General features: G+C 43.8%; 1 protein-coding gene across 2 annotated transcripts in view; it reads right to left on the minus strand.

The window, feature by feature from the left end:
- LOC129868298 (vacuole membrane protein 1-like) overlaps positions 1-19,976 on the minus strand; it is a 111,961-nt gene that overhangs the window by 70,577 nt on the left and 21,408 nt on the right. For both annotated transcript variants that reach the window (XM_055942147.1, XM_055942148.1), the window contains exon 5: positions 18,725-18,835. In XM_055942147.1, the coding sequence (XP_055798122.1) occupies positions 18,725-18,835 (111 nt within the window). The remainder of the gene's footprint in view (positions 1-18,724; positions 18,836-19,976) is intronic.

Here is a 19,976-nt window from a genome sequence, read left to right on the forward strand (position 1 = left end):
TCGGTAGCAGGCGGCAACAGTGAGAGACTTATTTCTGGAGAGATACATTTTTTAAATTAGAAGTTCGAACTGTTTGGGTATGGACCTGGAAAGTATGACATTACTTTGCAGGCTATCTCTGCAGTAGATTGCAACTCCTCCCCCTTTGGCAGTTCTATCTTGATGGAAAATGTTATAGTTGGGTATGGAAATCTCCGAATTTTTGGTGGCCTTCCTAAGCCAGGATTCAGACACGGCAAGGACATCAGGGGTGGCAGAGTGTGCTAAAGCAGTGAGTAAAACAAACTTAGGCAGGAGGCTTCTGATGTTGACATGCATGAAACCAAGGCTTTTTCGATCAAAGAAGTCAACAAATGAGGGTGCCTGGGGACATGCAGGGCCTGGGTTTACCTCCACATCACCCGAGGAACAGAGGAGGAGTAGGATGAGGGTGCGGCTAAAGGCTATCAAAACTGGTCGCCTAGAGCGTTGGGGTAGAATAGATTCAGGGCATAATGTGCAGACAGGGGTGTGGTGGGGTGCGGGTACAGCGGAGGTAAGCCCAGGCACCGGGTGATGATAAGAGAGATTGTATCTCTGGACATGCTGGTTATAATGGGTGAGGTCACCGCATGTGTGGGAGGTTGGACAAAGGAGGTGTCAGAGGTATGAAGAGTGGAACTAGGGGCTCCATTGTAAACTAAAACAATGATAACTAACCTGAACAACAGTATACAAGGCATATTGACATTTGAGAGAGACATACAGTGAGGCATAAAGTAATCGCAGGAATTGATTGGGAGAGCTAGCTAAGACAACAGGTGAGACAATAACAGCTAATCAGCTAACACAACAATATCAGGTAAAATGGCGATGACTAGGCAAAGAGGGTCGGATTAACTACATCCAGAGCCTGAGTTCGCGGCTGGGGCCGACAAATAAAAAATGAAAACAGAATGGAGTACCGTGATGAATGGACAGTCCAGCAGGCATCAGCTATGTAGCCAAGTGATCATAGTGTCCAGGGGGCAGCAGTAGATGGAACAGGGAAGCCGCGGAGTAGTCGCTACTACGCTAGCACGTGGGCGACACAGCGTTTAAAGTTAGCAGCCCGGCGCTAGAAGGAGCGTCTGCTCCGACGGAGGCGGGTTGAAGGCACAGTGGATGGAGTATTCGTCGGCAGACCAGTCGTGGTGGTGCGGCGGGGCGCCGTGTCGACAGAGGATCCAAGCCAGATGGCGAAAGAGGTATTGTAGAATTTAGCTAGCCGGGAGATGCGCCTGGCTCACGGCTAACTGGTGCTAGCTTCGTGGCAGGGGCGTTAGCCACTAGCTAGCTGTGAAGATCAGAAGTAGTGGTCCAGGGATTACGGCAGGAATCCGTTGTTGTAGTGGAGAGACAGTCCAATACTGGTAGATTGGCGAGTATTATCCAGGCTAAAAACAGGGCTGGTATCTGTGCAGAAGGTAAAAGCTGCTAGCAGTGGCTAACAATGACTAAATAGCTTGTAGCTAATTAGCTTGTTAGCTTCTGGTTGTTCTTGAATGTGTTCTAAAATTAAAAATAATAGCGATTCCGTATCACATTGGGCGAGGCAGGTTACCGGAAGGTATAATCGAATTAAAATGGAAAAGAATGAAAATAAAATTGAAATATATACAAAAAAGAAGAGAAATACAAAAGTACACGAGAGGACGAACAAAAACACGTCTTCACTGCTACGCCATCTTGGATCACCTAATCGTCTGGGATATTTCTGAAAGACATGGTAAATCACACTGCTTAGACAAACACTATAGTATTTTTATAATCCCAAGAACAGCTAGCGTTTTCTGGAGGTTTAACTGACATTATAGTGATTGTCATAAAACACACACACACACACACACACACACACACACACACACACGGCCAAACTACCACATTTGGCGCCCTGGGGCACCTACCGTACCTCTGTTCGCAGAGAAAAATGTGCAGTTTTATCATTCTATTCTACACATTTTTTTAATGAGGCTTAGAGAACATTTTGCTGTTTTAAAGCACATTTCCTGCAATTCTGCACATTTTGCCTTTGGGGCAGAGAAAAATTTGCTATTTTATAGCTCATCTCATGCTATTCTTCACATATCATAAGAGAAACCGTTGCAGTTTTAAAGCTAATTTCCAGCTATTCTACACATTGCCTTAGCATATGAACATGTCATAAGCAATCTGAAGGGATGGGGGCTGGAGGGCGGAGCCCTGGGGCACGTGGTTTCTTTTATCCAAACACAAATGTGTTCGACTTCGAATATAATGTTTTTTTAATGCTTTGTTGCTGTTGATTTACTCTTAATCACAGCAATTTTCTAAGCTTCCCATAATTACTTAATGACAACAGCCATTATTGAATGCAACTTAATGGTGAATGACTCAAATGAGCTCTCGTCAAAACTATTTACAGATTTGCCTGGATTTCCCCAAGTCCCAATCATCCATCACCCAGGCCCATTAAAGCTGGATTCATATGGTATACTGACACATCAGTCGTGGTTGACATTAGAAAACACATGATACAGACAAACAAAATAACTCCTCTAGATGCTGTGACAAGAGGGTAATCACTCATATTCTTCATCATCATCACCACTTTCATCATAGTTGCTGATAGGCTCAGGTATAGTACAAAGACGTAGAAGTGTGTGTAGGATGTGTCTGTATTCTGGGACCTAAACCCCCTGGGAGTGGAGACTGTTGTGTCAGAGATCCAGTTAGTGGGGAACCATGCCTCCCCTTCCTCCATCCCCTCCTTCCTCCCCCTCTCATGTGCCATGGCACAGGGATGCCTCCACCCCAGGCCCCTGCTGTGAGAGCTGTGCCCGCTGTGTGGGTGGATGGGTTGAGAGGGTGGGTCAAGTAAAGAGGGGATAGGCTCTGTAAATAAAGGCTGTGTTGCTGGAGCAGATGGTCCAGAAGCAGGAGCGCTGAGTCATGTGTCTGAGCTGAGACTGAACACACAACAGGAAAACTAAGGTCATCATGGTCTCTCTGCCGACCCTCTGGGTTTGAGGTGCATTCACAACTCTATTGTTTTTAAGAGCAGTACTTTCTAAGCAGCTGGGTGAATCATATTTTATATTTAACCTTTACTTAACTAGGCAAGTCAGTTAAGAACAAATTCCAATTTACAATGATGGTCTACCGGAGAACAGTGGGTTAACTGCATTGTTTAGGAGCAGAACAACAGATTTTTACCTTGTCAACTCTGGGATTCGATCCAGCAACCTTTCGGTTACCGGCCCAATGCTCTAACCACTACCTGCCGCCCCAAACTCTTCAACCTAGGACAGGAGGCATGTGTGTGTGTTTATCCAATAGCCATTCTTGTCCATATATACTCAATAGCTCACAGTCTCACTGGGACACAAACACAAAGGAGACGAGTGGAGAAATGTCAATGTCAGTGAACAGGAGATCCTCCTATTCACTGTCTGAGTGAGTCAGTATCAGGACAACTTCAGCTCTGACTCTATCTCCCTCTGCTGAGTGCTGATGGTACAACACACTATTGGGATATCATACAGAATCACCACTGTGATCAGGAGAGTGCCACATCCTGTACATTTTAGACATAAATGAATAGAAAAGACATTGCCTTTTAGAACAGAGGCCTCTGTCTCATCTCATGCCACTATATCAGACACAGGAAGTGAGTCACATGATGACACTCAAGTCACAAGACGCCTCATAAGCAGAGCCCTTTATGTCCTTAGGAAGCATCTTGTTTTGTACAATGTCCACAGGAAGCTCTGGCTTAGATAGGAATCCCTGTGACATCATGACCTCTCAGTGACTCTATAGGACTGCTATAACGGAGTCTAATGGTGCTACCTCGTAAAGGAGAGAGCACCTCTACATCAGAGATGGGCGAATTTGATGGTGGTGGGGCCCACAAAAAAACAGAACTCATCATGAATGGCTCGCTAGACTAACTTACCAATCATGGGCCGACATGGGCTAATTTAGTGACGGCTGATGCCCACCAAATTTAGAAATTTCACCTTGTGTATTCTATTACTCTAACTGTCAACAGTAAGTTGAGACCCCGACTGAGTATATATATTTTATTTTTTTAACTCAGCAAAAAAAGAAACGTCCTCTCACTGCCAACTGCGTTTATTTTCAGCAAACTTAACATGTGTAAATATTTGTAAGAACATAACAAGATTCAACAACTGAGACAAACTGAACAAGTTCCACAGACATGTGACTAACAGAAATGGAATAATGTGTCCCTGATCAAAGGGGGGGGGTCAAAATCAAAAGTAACAGTCAGTATCTGGTGTGGCCACCAGCTGCATTAAGTACTGCAGTGCATCTCCTCCTCATGGCCTGCACCAGATTTGCCAGTTCTTGCTGTGAGATGTTACCCCACTCTTCCACCAAGGCACCTGCAAGTTCCCGGACATTTTTAGGGGGAATGGCCCTAGCCCTCACCCTCCGATCCAACAGGTCCCAGACTTGCTCAATGGGATTGAGATCCGGGATCTTTGCTGGCCATGGCAGAACACTGACATTCCTGTCTTGCAGGAAATCCCGCACAGAACGAGCAGTATGGCTGGTGGCATTGCCATACTGGAGGGTCATGTCAGGATGAGCCTGCAGGAAGGGTACCACATGATGGAGGAGGATGTCTTCCTGTAACGCACAGTGTTGAGATTGCCTGCAATGACAACAAGCTCAGTCTGATGATGCTGTGACACACCACCCCAGACCATGACGGACCCTCCACCTCCAAATCGATCCCGCTACAGAGTACAGGCCTTGGTGTAACGCTCATTCCTTCAATGATAAACGCGTATCCGACCATCACCCCTAGTGAGACAAAACCGTGACTCGTCAGTGAAGAGCACTTTTTGCCAGTCCTGTCTGGTCCAGCGAAGGTGGGTTTGTGCCCATAGGCGACATTGTTGCCGGTGATGTCTGGTGAGGACCTGCCTTACAACAGGCCTACAAGCTCTCAGTCCAGCCTCTCTCAGCCTATTGCGGACAGTCTGAGCAGATGGAGGGATTGTGCGTTCCTGGTGTAACTTGGGCAGTTGTTGTTGCCATCCTGTACCTGTCCCGCAAGTGTGATGTTCGGATGTACCGATCCTGTCCAGGTGTTGTTACAGGAGGACAATCAGCTGTCCGTCCTGTCTCCCTGTAGCACTGTCTTAGGCGTCTCACAGTACAGACATTGCAATTTATGCCCTGGCCACATCTGCAGTCTTCATGCCTCCTTGCAGCATGCCTAAGGCACGTTCACACAGATGAGCAGGGACCTTGGGCATCTTTCTTTTGGTGTTTTTCAGAGTCAGTGGAAAGGCCTCTTTAGTTTCCTAAGTTTTCATAACTGTGACCTTAATTACAGACCGTCTGTAAGCTGTTAGTGTCTTAACGACCGTTCCACAGGTGCATGTTCATTAATTGTTTATGGTTCATTGAACAAGCATGGGAAACAGTGTTTAAAACCTTTACAATGAAGATCTGTGAAGTTATTTGGATTTTTATGAATTATCTTTGAAAGACATTGTCCTGAAAAAGGGACGTTTCTTTTTTTGCTGAGTATATATACAGTGGGGAGAAGAAGTATACCAGATCTCAACCCCATAGAAAATCTTTGGAGGGAGTTGAAAGTCCGTGTTGCCCAGCAACAGCCCCAAAACATCACTGCTCTAGAGGAGATCTGCATGGAGGAATGGGCCAAAATACCAGCAACAGTGTGTGAAAACCTTGTGAAGACTTACAGAAAACGTTTGACCTCTGTCATTGTCAACAAAGGGTATATAACAAAGTATTGAGATGAAATTTTGTTATTGACCAAATACTTATTTTCCACCATAATTTGCAAATAAATTCATAAAAAATCCTACAATGTGATTTTCTGGATTTTTTTTGTTCTCATTTTGTCTGTCATAGTTGAAGTTTACCTATGATGAAAATTACAGGCCTCTCTCATCTTTTTAAGTGGGAGAACTTGCACAATTGGTGGCTGACTAAATACGGTCATATACAGTGGGGCAAAAAAGTAACAGTCAAAAGTTTGGACACACTTACTTTCAAGGGTTTTTCTTTATTTTTTCTATTTTTGACATTGTAGAATAATAGTGAAGACATCAAAACTATGAAACAACACCTATGGAATCATGTAGTAAGCATAAAAAGTGTTCCGATTCTTCAAAACAGCCACCCTTTGCCTTGATGACAGCTTTTCTCAACCAGTTTCACGAGGAATGCTTTTCCAACAGTCTTGATGTAGTTCCCACATATGCTGAACACTTGTTAGATGCTTTTACTTCCCTCTGCGGTCCAACTCATCCCAAACCATCTCAATTGGGTTGAGGTCGGTGATTGCGGAGGCCAGGTCATCTGATGCAGCACTCCATCATTCTCCTTCTTGGTCAAATAGCACTTACACAGCCTGGAGGTGTGTTCTGGGTCATTGTCCTGTTGAAAAACAAATGATAGTCCCACAGAGCGCAAACCAAATGGGAAGGTGTATCGCTGTGCTGTGGTAGCCATGCTGGTTTAGTGTGCCTGGAAATCTAAATAAATCACTGACAGTGTCACCAGCAAAGCACCCTCACACCATCATACCTCCTCCTCCATGCTTCACTGTGGGGATCATCCGTTCACCTACTCTGCGTCTCACAAAGACATGGCGGTTGGAACCAAAAATCTCAAATTTGGACTCATCAGACCAAAGGACAGTTTTCCACCGGTCTAATGTCCATTTCTTGTGTTGGCCCAAGCAGTACTCTTCTTCTTATTGGTGTACTTTAGTAGTGGATTCAACCATGAACGCCTGATTTACACAGTCTCCTCTGAACAGTTGATGTTGAGATGCGTCTGTTACTTGAACTCTGTGAAGCATTTGTTTGGGATGCAATCTGATGTGCAGTTAACTCTAATGAACTTCCTCTCCTGTGGCGGTCCTCATCATAGCGCTTGATGGTTTTTGCGACTGCAATTGAAACTTTCAAAGTTCTTGAAATTTTCCATATTGACTTACCTTAAAGTAATGATGGACTGTCATTTCTCTTTGCTTATTTGAGCTGTTCTTGCCATAATATGGACTTGGTCTTTTACCAAATAGGGCTATCTTCTGTATACTACACATACCTTGTCACAACACAACTGATTGGCTCAAATGCATTAAGAAGGAAAGACATTCCACAAATTAACAAGGCACACCTGTTAGTTAGTTGAAAAGCATTCCAGCTGACCTCATGAAGCTGGTTAAGAGAATGCCAAGAGTGTGCAAAGCTGTCTTCAAGGCAAAGGTTGGCTATAGTCACATTCTGTGAAAGGTCCCCAAAGCACACACATCCCTGGGTCGCTCGTCTTTTCAGTTCGCTGCAGCTAGCGACTGGAACGAGCTGCAGCAAACACTCAAACTGGACAGTTTTAGTACAATCTCTTCATTCAGACTCAATCATGGACACTCATACTGACAGTTGTGGCTGCTTTGCCTGATGTATTGTTGTCTCTACCTTCTTTAATCCCAGGCTTCCGTCCCTGCAGTAGTCTGTCATTGTAAATACAAATTTGGTTCTTAACTGACTTGCCTAGTTAAATAAAAGTTAAATAAAACATTTAGAAAATAAAAATGTGAAGAATCTCAAAAATAAAATATATTTTGAATTGTTTAACACTTTTTTGGTTACTACATGATTCCATATGTATTATTTCATAGTTTAGATGTCTTCACTACTTTCTACAATGTAGAAATGTGTATAAATAAAGAAAAACCATGGAATGAGTAGGTGTGTCCAAACTTTGACTGGTACTGTATGTATGTATGTATGTATGTATGTATGTATGTATGTATATATATATGTATAGATACATTTTATATTATATACACTACCGTTCAAAAGTTTCACAAGTCCTCAACTGGCAGCTTCATCAAATAGTACCTGCAAAACACCAGTCTCAACGTCAACAGTGAAGAGGCGATTCCAGGATGTTGGCCTTTTGTCCAGGGTTTGTGTTCTTTTTCCCATCTTAATCCTATATTTTTATTGGCCAGTCTGAGATATGGCTTTTTCTTTGCAACTCTGCCTAGAAGGCCAGCATCCCGGAGTCACCTCTTCACTGTTGATGTTCAGACTGGTGTTTTGCAGGTACTATTTAATGAAGCTGCCAGTTGAGGACTTGTGAGGCGTCTGTTTCTCAAACTAGATACTCTAATGTACTTGTCCTCTTACTCAGTTGTGCACCGGGGCCACCCACTCCTCTTTCTATTCTGGTTAGAGCCAGTTTGCGCTGTTCTGTGACGGGAGTAGTACACAGCATTGTACAAGATCTTCAGTTTCTTGGCAATTTCTTGCATGGAATAGCCTTCATTTCTCAGAACAAGAATAGACTGACAAGTTTCAGAAGAAAGTTATTTATTTATGGCCATTTTGAACTTGTAATCAAACCCACAAATGCTGATGCTCCAGATACACAACTAGTCTAAAGAAGGACAGTTTTATTGCTTCTTTAAATCAGGACAACAGTTTTCAGCTGTGCTAACAATATTGCATAATTTCTAATGATCAATTAGCCTTTTAAAATGATAAACTTGGATTAGCTAACACAATGTGCCATTGGAACACAGGAGTGATGGTTGCTGATAATGGGCCTCTGTACACCTATGTAGATATTCCATAAAATAATCTGCCTTTTCCAGCTACAATAGTTATTTACAACATTAACAATGTCTACACAGTATTTCTGATCAATTTGATGTTATTTTAAATGGACAAAATGTGCTTTTCTTTCAAAAACAAGGACATTTCTAAGTGACCCCAAACTTTTGAACGGTAGTGTATATATATATATATATATATATATATATATATTCACTACCGTTCAAAAGGTATATGTATATATATATATATATATTGAACGGTAGTGTATATATACCTATGTGAGAATGCTGTTCATCGACTACAGCTCAACATTTAACACCATAGTACCCTCCAAACTCGTCATCAAGCTCGAGACCCTGGGTCTCGACCCCGCCCTGTGCAACTGGGTACTGGACTTCCTGACGGGCCGCCCCCACGTGGTGAGGGTAGGTAACAACATCTCCACCCCGCTGATCCTCAACACTGGGGCCCCACAAGGGTGCGTTCTGAGCCCTCTCCAGTACTCCCTGTTCACCCACGACTGCGTGGCCATGCACGCCTCCAACTCAATCATCAAGTTTGCGGACGACACTACAGTGGTAGGCTTGATTACCAACAACGACGAGACGGTCTACAGGGAGGAGGTGAGGGCCCTCGGAGTGTGGTGTCAGGAAAATAACCTCACACTCAACGTCAACAAAACAAAGGAGATGATTGTGGACCTCAGGAAACAGCAGAGGGAGCACCCCCCTATCCACATTGACGGGACAGTAGTGGAGAGGGTAGTAAGTTAAGTTCCTCGGTGTACACATCACGGACACACTGAATTGGTCCACCCACACAGACAGCGTTGTGAAGAAGGCGCAGCAGCGCCTCTTCAACCTCAGGAGGCTGAAGAAATTTGGTTTGTCACCAAAAGCACTCACAAACTTCTACAGATGCACAATCGAGAGCATCCTGTCGGGCTGTATCACCACCTGGTACGGCAACTGCTCCGCCCACAACCGCAAGGCTCTCCAGAGGGTAGTGAGGTCTGCACAACGCATCACCGGGGGCAAACTACCTGCCCTCCAGGACACCTACACCACCCGATGTCACAGGAAGGCCAAAAAGATCATCAAGGACAACAACCACCCGAGCCACTGCCTGTTCACCCCGCTATTATCCAGAAGGCGAGGTCAGTACAGGTGCATCAAAGCAGGGACCAAGAGACTGAAAAACAGCTTCTATCTCAAGGCCATCAGACTGTTAAACAGCCACCACTAACATTTAGTGGCCGCTGCCAACATACTGACTCAACTCCAGCCACTTTAATAATGGGAATTGATGGAAATTTTTGTAAAAATGTATCACTAGCCACTTTAAACAATGCCACTTAATATAATGTTTACATACCCTACATTACTCATCTCATATGTATATGTATATACTGTACTCTATATCATCTACTGTATCTTGCCATCTTTATGTAATACATGTATCACTAGCCACTTTAAACCATGCCACTTTATGTTTATATACCCTACATTACTCATCTCATATGTATATACTGTACTCGATACCATCTACTGCATCTTGCCTATGCCGTTCTGTACCATCACTCATTCATATATCTTTATGTACATATTCTTTATCCCTTTACACTTGTGTTTATAAGGTAGTAGTTGTGGAATTGTTAGGTTAGATTACTCGTTGGTTATTACTGCATTGTCGGAACTAGAAGCACAAGCATTTCGCTACACTCGCATTAACATCTGCTAACCATGTGCATGTGACAAATAAAATGTGATTTCTTTAATTAGTTGGTCCGCAGGCCTACGAAAGGGTTGCCCATCCCTGCTCTACATGCACTGCATACAGCATCTTATTCACATTCACAGACAAATGGTGCCAACTACTGCTCACAAAAGTGGGTTTACAGTGAACCCTGTGAACCCAAGCAGGAAAGATGCATCAAACATTGTGAAGTAGAAGACACTATCTAGAAAGGGAAAATATGTCAATGCAACCATCAAACATTGCGAACATTGCAAAACTCATAACCGACATACATAGGATTTCCTGTAGTAGTGAACATTTTCTGTAATCGTCAGAACAAGATTGATCAGATAAGGAGCAGTGTTCTAACCATAAGTCTATGGTTCTACCAAGGCCTCTGTGAGTAGGAGAGCACAAACCCACAATGATCCAAATCTTCCGACGCAACATCACAAAAAGTATGCACGCAAATAGGTAAAAGGCTATGCAGTGTTTCTCATAGATGTTTTGTTGTTGCAGCAGTGGCAAAAGTCAAGGAAGGGGGTGTCACGGGGGATTTAAAAACAAAACAAGACTGTCATAATTCCTACATTGAAACGCAGTGTCTGTACAGTAACATGCTATACAGCTCTGCCTCTGTGCTTCACACTGCTGTATGGGTTTTAAATGACAGCTGTTCTGAACTTGAGCACCTTACGTGACAAGCAGTTGCACCATTCCTCCCGCTAATTGGGCAACTTCTTTGTTGTCTGAGTGAGGGAAACGCTGTAAATTAAGAGGAGTCTATGTGTTTTGAAAGAAGACATTGAGGATTATAATAAATACCCCTTTGATGTCATACAAGCAAACAAAACATCTATGAGTCCAAATGTGCACTTCCCACTTCCATATCACATTTCGAGATGACATGTCGTCATACCCTTGGTAGTTCTGAAACAGAATGAGCCTGTTTGTCCACTGTGAAGAAAATTAGCCACGGCACAAGCACCTAAATGCAATCATGACCCCTTTCTATGCGCACCAAAATGATGATCTGTTTCCCTGAATTGCATTGTGAAAGCATAACACTGTAATATTGTATTTTATAATTAGCTAGTCATGTTGGCAATATAACATAATTTCAAATGATGCCCACCTGACCCAGATTGTGATTTATAATGGACCGTTTTTGGATTGCGTAAACAACAACATTAATTGTGTGGGGGAGGGGATGTGGGGTTGTTTTCCAAATAAAACAACTATAAGTGTGCCTGCTTCAGTTCCTCAATGGCAAAGCTAGGAGAGCTCAACAAAACACCTTATAGTTAAAGACTTTCTTTGAGTCATAAAAGTGCATTGAAATTACTTAGGAACTGTGCACACTTTAGAGAGGTGTGTAGTCACTTGGAGACACCAGATAGTCCTCTCACTCAAACCCTTGTCATTGTCTTATGTTGCACCAACTACCTCACATTGTACAGGAATATTCTTATCATGTTACTGATTTCGTTGTAAACAAATGAGGCGAAAAGTACATGTAAAATGCACATTAAATCAACAGTGTTATGTTTGGATTCAGTCTTGTGTCTGGTGAACTGTTGTGTCCTCAACTTTGGTCTAATAATTTAGTCATAATCTCAAAACTGTTCCCTTCCAATTGCTACCATGGTTATGCATTTCATATTTCTTCTATAAGAAACATTTAAATGTATCCCTATCCATATAGGCTGATTCAAAGCATAAAGGGTTAACTAAAACATTTGTTAAAATCAAATGTTGCCGACGCCATCAATGTATAAAACCACCCAAGAAACCACCAAAATAATTTTTTACCATAGCCTGTGGCACCATACCATATTATCAGGCAGGTGTGCTTTAAGCAATAAGCAAGCTTTTTTATGGCTCAAAAAGAGGCTACTTAACTGCAATTCTATACATTTTTCCATGGAGCTGAGAGGAAATGTTGCAATTCTAAAGCAGTTTTTTGCAATTGTACAGTCGTGGACAAAAGGACAAAAATATTAATTTCCACAAAGTTTGCTGTTTCAGTGTCTTTAGATATTTTTGTCAGATGTTACTATGGAATAATGAAGTATAATGACAAGCATTACATAAGTGTCTAAGGTTTTAATTGACAATTACATGAAGTTGATACAAAGAGTCAATATCTGCAGTGTTGACCCTTCTTTTTCAAGACCTCTGCAATCTGCCCTGGCATGCTGTCAATTAACTTCTGGGCCACATCCTGACTGATGGCAGCCCATTCTTGCATAATCAATGCTTGGAGCTTGTCAGAATTTGTGGGTTTTTGTTTGTCCACCCGCCTCTTGAGGATTGACCACAAGTTCTCAATGGGATTAAGGTCTGGGGAGTTTCCTGGCCATGGACCTGAAATATCTATGTTTTGTTCCCCGAGCCACTTAGTTATCACTTTTGCCTTATGGCAAGGTGCTCCATCACGCTGGAAAAGGCATTGTTCGTCTTCTGTTCCTGGATGGTTGGGAGAAATGCTTCAGTCTGGTTTTAGACCCCATCATAGCACTGAGACTGCACTTGTGAAGGTGGTAAATGACCTTTTAATGGCGTCAGACCGAGGCTCTGCATCTGTCCTCGTGCTACTAGACCTTAGTGCTGCCTTTGACACCATCGATCACCACATTCTTTTGGAGAGACTGGAAACCCAAATTGGTCTACACGGACAAGTTCTGGCCTGGTTTAGATCTTACCTGTCGGAAAGATATCAGTTTGTCTCTGTGAATGGTCTGTCCTCTGACAAATCAACTGTACATTTCGGTGTTCCTCAAGGTTCCGTTTTAGGACCACTATTGTTTTCACTATATATTTTACCTCTTGGGGATGTTATTCGAAAACATAATGTTAACTTTCACTGCTATGCGGATGACACACAGCTGTACATTTCAATGAAACATGGTGAAGCCCCAAAATTGCCCTCGCTAGAAGCCTGTGTTTCAGACATAAGGAAGTGGATGGCTGAAAACTTTCTACTTTTAAACTCGGACAAAACAGAGATGCTTGTTCTAGGTCCCAAGAAACAAAGAGATCTTCTGTTAAATCTGACAATTCATCTTGATGGTTGTAAAGTCGTCTCAAATAAAACTGTGAAGGACCTCGGCGTTACTCTTGACCCTGATCTCTCTTTTGACGAACATATCAAGACTGTTTCAAGGACAGCTTTTTTCCATCTACGTAACATTGCAAAAATCAGAAATTTTCTGTCCAAAAATGATGCAGAAAAATTAATCCATGCATTTGTTACTTCTAGGTTAGACTACTGCAATGCTCTACTTTCCGGCTACCCGGATAAAGCACTAAATAAACTTCAGTTAGTGCTAAATACGGCTGCTAGAATCCTGACTAGAACCAAGAAATTTGATCATATTACTCCAGTGCTAGCTTCCCTACACTGGCTTCCCGTTAAGGCAAGGGCTGATTTCAAGGTTTTACTGTTAACCTTTAAAGCATTACATGGGCTTGCTCCTACCTATCTTTCCGAGTTGGTCCTGCCGTACATACCTACACGTACGCTACGGTCACAAGACGCAGGCCTCCTAATTGTCCCTAAAATTTCTAAGCAAACAGCTGGAGGCAGGGCTTTCTCCTATAGATCTCCATTTTTATGGAACAGTCTGCCTACCCATGTGAGAGACGCAGACTCAGTCTCAACCTTTAAGTCTTTACTGAAGACTTATCTCTTCAGTAGGTCATATGATTGAGTGTAGTCTGGCCCAGGAGTGTGAAGGTGAACGGAAAGGCTCTGGAGCAACGAACCGCCCTTGCTGTCTCTCCAGGGCCGGTTCCCCTCTCTCCACTGGGATTCTCTGCCTCTAACCCTGTTACTGGGGCTGAGTCACTGGCTTGCTGGTGCTCTTTCATGCCGTCCCTAGGAGGGGTGCGTCACTTGAGTGGGTTGAGTTACTGACGTGAACTTCCTGTCTGGGTTGGCGCCCCCCCTTGGTTGTGCTGTGATGGAGACCTTTGTGGGCTATACTCGGCCTTGTCTCAGGATTGTAAGTTGGTGGTTGAGGATATCCCTCTAGTGGTGTGGGGGCTGTGCTTTGGCAGAGTGGGTGGGGTTATATCCTTCCTGTTTGGCCCTGTCCGGGGGTTTCTTCGGATGGGGCCACAGTGTCTCCTGACCGCTCCTGTCTCAGCCTCCAGTATTTATGCTGCAGTAGTTTATGTGTCGGGGGGCTAGGGTCTGTTGGTTATACCTGGAATACTTCTCCTGTCTTATCCAGTGTCCTGTGTGAATTTAAGTATGCTCTCTCTAATTCTCTCGTTCTCTCTTTCTCTCTGAGAACCTGAGCCCTAGGACCATACGTCAGGACTACCGGGCATGCTGACACCTTGCTGTCCCCAGTCCGCCCGGCCTTGCTGTTATTCCAGTTTCAACTGTTTCTGCCTGCGGTTACGAAACCCCTACCTGTCCCAGACCTGCTGTTTTCAACTCTTAATGATTGGCTATGAAAAGCCAACTGAGATTTATTCCTGATTATTATTTGACCATGCTTGTCATTTATGAACATTTTGAAAATCTTGGCTCTCTCTAATTTTCTCCTCTCTTTCTCTCGGAGGACCTGAGCCCTAGGACCATACGTCGGGACTACCGGCCGTGGTGACTCCTTGCTGCCCCCAGTCCGCCTGGCCTTGCTGCTATTCCAGTTTCAACTCTTCTGCCTGCGGTTATGGAACCCCTACCTGTCCCAGACCTGCTGTTTTCAACTCTTAATGATCGGCTATGAAAAGCCAACTGAGATTTATTCCTGATTATTATTTGACCATGCTTGTCATTTATGAACATTTTGAAAATCTTGGCTCTCTCTAATTTTCTCCTTCTCTCTTTCTTTCTCTCGGAGGACCTGGGCCCTAGGACCATGCATCGGGACTGCCGCCCGTGGTGACTCCTTGCTGTCCCCAGTCCGCCTGGCCTTGCTGCTATTCCAGTTTCAGCTGTTCTGCCTGCGGTTATGGAACCGCCACCTGTCCCAGACCTGTTGTTTTTCAACTCTTAATGATCAGCTATGAAAAGCCAACTGAAAATTATTCATGATTATTATTTGACCATGCTTGTCACTTATGAACATTTTTGAACATCTTGGCATAGTTCTGTTATAATCTCCACCCGGCACAGCCAGAAGAGGACTGGCCACCCCTCATAGCCTGGTTCCTCTCTAGGTTTCTTCCTAGGTTTTGGCCTTTCTAGGGAGTTTTTCCTAGCCACCGTGCTTCTAAACCTGCATTCTAGCTGTTTGGGGTTTTAGGCTGGGTTTCTGTACAGCACTTCGAGATATTATCTGATGTACGAAGGGCTATATAAAATAAAATTGATTGATTGATTGAGAAGTTGCTCTCGGAGGATGTGTTGGTACCATTCTTTATTCATGGCTGTGTTCTGAGGCAATATTCTGAGTGGGCCCACTCCCTTGGCTGAGAAGCAACCCCACACATGAATGGTATCAGGATGCTTTACTGTTGGCATGACACAGGACTGATGGTAGCGCTCACCTTGTCTTCTCCGGACAAGCTTTTTCCGGTTGGCCCAAACAATCGGAAAGGGGATTCATCCGAGAAAATGACTTTAGCCCAGTCCTCAGCAATCCAATCCCTGTACCTTTTTCATAATATCAGTCTGTCCCTGATGTTTTTCCTGGAGAGAAGTGGCTTCTTTGCTGCCCTTCTTGACACCAGGCCATCCTCCAAAAGTCTTTGCCTCACTGTGCGTGGAGATGCACTCACACCTGCCTGCTGCCATTCCTGAGCAAGCTCTGTTCTGGTAGTGCCCCGATCCCGCAGCTGAATCAACTTTAGGAGACGGTCCTGGCACTTGCTGGGCTTTCTTGGGCGCCCTGAAGCCTTCTTCACAACAATTGAACCGCTCTCCTTGAAGTTCTTGATGATCCGATAAATGGTTGATTTAGGTGCAATATTACTGGCAGCAATATCCTCGCCTGTGAAGCCCTTTTTGTGCAAAGCAATGATGACGGCACATGTTTCCTTGCAGGTAACCATGGTTGACAGAGAACAAGAACAATGATTCCAAGCACCACCCTCCTTTTGAAGCTTCCAGTCTGTTATTCAAACACAATAAACATGACAGAGTGATCTCCAGCCTTGTCCTCGTCAACACTCACACCTGTGTTAATGAGAGAATCCCTGACATGATGTCAGCTGGTCCTTTTGTGGCAGGGATGAAATGCAGTGGAAATGTTTTTGGGGGATTCAGTTCATTTGCAAAGAGGGACTTTGCAATTAATTGCAATTCATCTGATCACTCTTCATAACATTCTGGAGTACATGCAAATTGCCATCATACAAACTGAGGCAGCAGACTTTGTGGAAATTAATATTTGTGTCATTCTCAAAACTTTTGGCCACGACTGTACACATTTTGTCATGGAGCTGACAGAAAATGTTGAAGTGTAAAAGCAAATTTCCTGCAATTCTACGTATTTTGCCATGGCTAATTCTGTGTTCTTATGGTTAAACATTATAAAGAAATCTATGAGGACCCCAATCGGTTATCCAGCCATGCCAAAAGTACTCCTAAATCTTAACTAGAAATCACCAAAATAAAAACTATAAAAGATTATACTATGAAAAAATATGTAACAATGATCTTTTCTACAAACTTTCTGTCTGCTTAAGTTTACACACACAGCGGTTTTCCACCCCGAAAATGAATTTCTGACGGTGCGCCGCTGTTAAATGAATACAGGGGGGAAATACTGCTGTGTGTTGCTATGATTCTGAACATCAGATAGCTAGCAACAATGACAATAAGCTGCCACGTGGGGAATATTTAGTGGCTCGTTTCAGCTAGTTGTATCTTGTTCTTGATACCATGTCTTGTTTTGAGGTGTTTTGACTTAGGTCACGTCTATGCTAATATGGCTAAAATTCCCTAGCTAGCTAACCAACAACTGTAATGATGCATTTGTTTTTATGTTGTCAATAAACATTTGGAAATGAAATATAGTTTACATGTTGTCAAATAATGAATTTTGAATGTAAGCCTGAGCCAACCCCTCTGTTTTGCCCCAAAGTTGCGCACGGATCGGTTTTGTTGCTAAACAACCCACCCGTCTATAGCCACCATAAATACAGCAGCGTGAATCAGCTTCACATTCTAAAGCAGGCAACTTTAACGGATTCCTCAAACAGCACTGAAAAACTGCTGATCCATTACCACAAAATACCATTAGATGGCGACATCCTCCTTTAAAAACAGACTGGCGTTTTGGAAAGTAAGTCAGATCACCCAAAACAATAACAAAATAAAAACTTCTCAAATTACATATGGGAGCACAGAAAGAGTTGGCTTTCAAAAACACAGAATGGAGGACACACTTAACAGTTTCCAGTTCAGCTCCACTGGCTATGCAATGGGACTGCGACTACGCTGCTCCCAAATGACAGATGGGTGGCTCAGTGTTAATAGTGTTCTCAGAGTGGTAAAGACTACCAGATGTTTGGTAACATGTTTGGTAAAGACTACCAGCCAGCCAGCCCCTGTTCCTCTGCTCCACACTGCCACTCAAAACAGGGAAAGGGAGGGGTGGAGAGAGACAGAGAAGCAGAGAGAGAGAGGAAAGGGAGGGGGAGAGGGAGAGGGAGAGAGAAGAAAAAGAAATAAAGGGAGGGAGGAGAAAAAGGTTGGCTAGCCTTGCATGAACTCAGTCAGTGGGGTCACTGAGTGCGCTCGTTTTTTTTTGGACTGCCTGTCAAAACACTACTGCTACCCGCCCGTCCGCCCCGCCGCAGTGTGTACCTATTCACTGAGGAGATTTTAACACCACAATGTTCTACACACACACATTAGCGTACATACACACACATCACGCATGCACGCACACAAACGTTCACACACGCATGCATACACAAAAACACACACACACTCTTCTGAGACACAGGGAATCTCCTTGAACTTTTAGCCATGTTCCAACCTTCTATTACAGCCTATTACAGACCCTCGTCTCTTAGCAGCAACTCACAAAACATCAACACTGAGTTTGAGATGGGCATCATACACAGTGTGACTGACTTGAGTAACGTCAAATCAAATCACATTTTATTTGTCACTTGCACCGAATACAACAGGTGTAGACTTACAACAGACACTGGGGATATTTCAACTTGAGTATGAATAGATTTTGCATGGTATATGAAACATTCTTAGGTGCTCTTATGCTATTTAAATATGAGCATGCATTTGTAGGGTATATATGCACGTGTTCTTAAAGTCTCAAATTATGCATTAACATGTATTGCACAGAATATGAAAGCGTTCTTGGGCTCAAGCTAAGCATAGTGGACACATGGTATTGCATGGTAAATTAGAGAGTTCTTACCAGGTAGAGGAGGAAGGTGTGCAGGCCAGTCCCCAGTCCCACAGAGGACAGGATACCCAAGCCTACCCAGTAGGCACACCACAGGAACCTCTTCTCCATGTGTTGCACATACTGTACACAGGGGACAGACAGTGTCAGCTTCACATCAGGACAAAGAGAGACAGAGAGACTGTCAGCCATGAGAGACTCAGGCAGAGTGAAAAAAATGTAAGTAGGAGAGACACTAGGAGGGAGGGAGGGTGGGTGTGTGCACCCTACTCTAGAAATAGGAGGCAGTGCAAAGCGTGAGAGGCAGAAAGTCAAAGTGCACCACGGTAAGAGAGGGGAGGGGGAGCAGTGGGGAGAGGGGGAAAGAAAGCAAGTGAGAGAGAGAGAGAGAGAGAGAGAGAGAGAGGGGGGGGGGGGGGGCAGAGGGAGCGAGAGAGGGCAAGTTATAGAGAGAGAGAAAGAGAAGGAGCAGAGAGTGTCAGGGGTGAGAGAGGGCAAGTGATAGAGAGAGAGGGAGTGAGAATATAAAATAGAGAATATAAGCTGGTGTCTGTTGTTGAGAGTTTAGAGGACAGGGCCGTAGGGTAGGAGTGTTCAGATTCAGAACAACACAAACAGAGAAGAACAGAATCATTCTTCTTCTTCAAGGAAGCCAGTTCCTACCCAGTTTATTTCCCCTACTCTTCATCAGCTCTCTCTCTTGCTCTATTCCTTTCTCCCTCTCTCCCTTTCTTCCTCCCTCTCTCCCTCTTTCTCTTTCCCTTTCTCCCTCTCTCCCTTATTCTCCCCCTTTCTCCCTCTCTCCCTCCCTCCATCTTCTGCCACCCATCTCTCCCTCCATCATATATGGACCAACACCTCCTCCTCAAGCATGGGCAGACAGGTTGTTTTCTGGAAGGGCCAGTAATGGTGTAGATTACGGGAACACTGTGGAGGTTTTTTGGCACGGAACTCTATTTCCCAGCAAACCCCTGTGAACTCGGGAAAACAGTAGCAGCAGCAGTGTCTCTCATCACCTAGTAAAAAGCCTGGGTGAGAAGTGCCAGCCATGTCCAATTGTTTTTAGGCTTATCAGGAATTAATGACGTAACACCTTAGGACTAGAGCTTAAGAGTCTAATATGGTAAATAATATGGTTATTGCTGCAGCTTTAAAGCAATTCTATTTGGATCTCGAGCCACTTTTGCTGTGGTACATTAGTTGTTAATTTGGTACAGGGCGCACGTGTGTGTGTGTACTCAGTATATTAGCTGTTCATGTGGTA

This window comes from Salvelinus fontinalis, chromosome 13, assembly GCF_029448725.1.
Source record: "Salvelinus fontinalis isolate EN_2023a chromosome 13, ASM2944872v1, whole genome shotgun sequence".
In the NCBI taxonomy this organism is placed as follows: Eukaryota; Metazoa; Chordata; class Actinopteri; order Salmoniformes; family Salmonidae; genus Salvelinus; species Salvelinus fontinalis.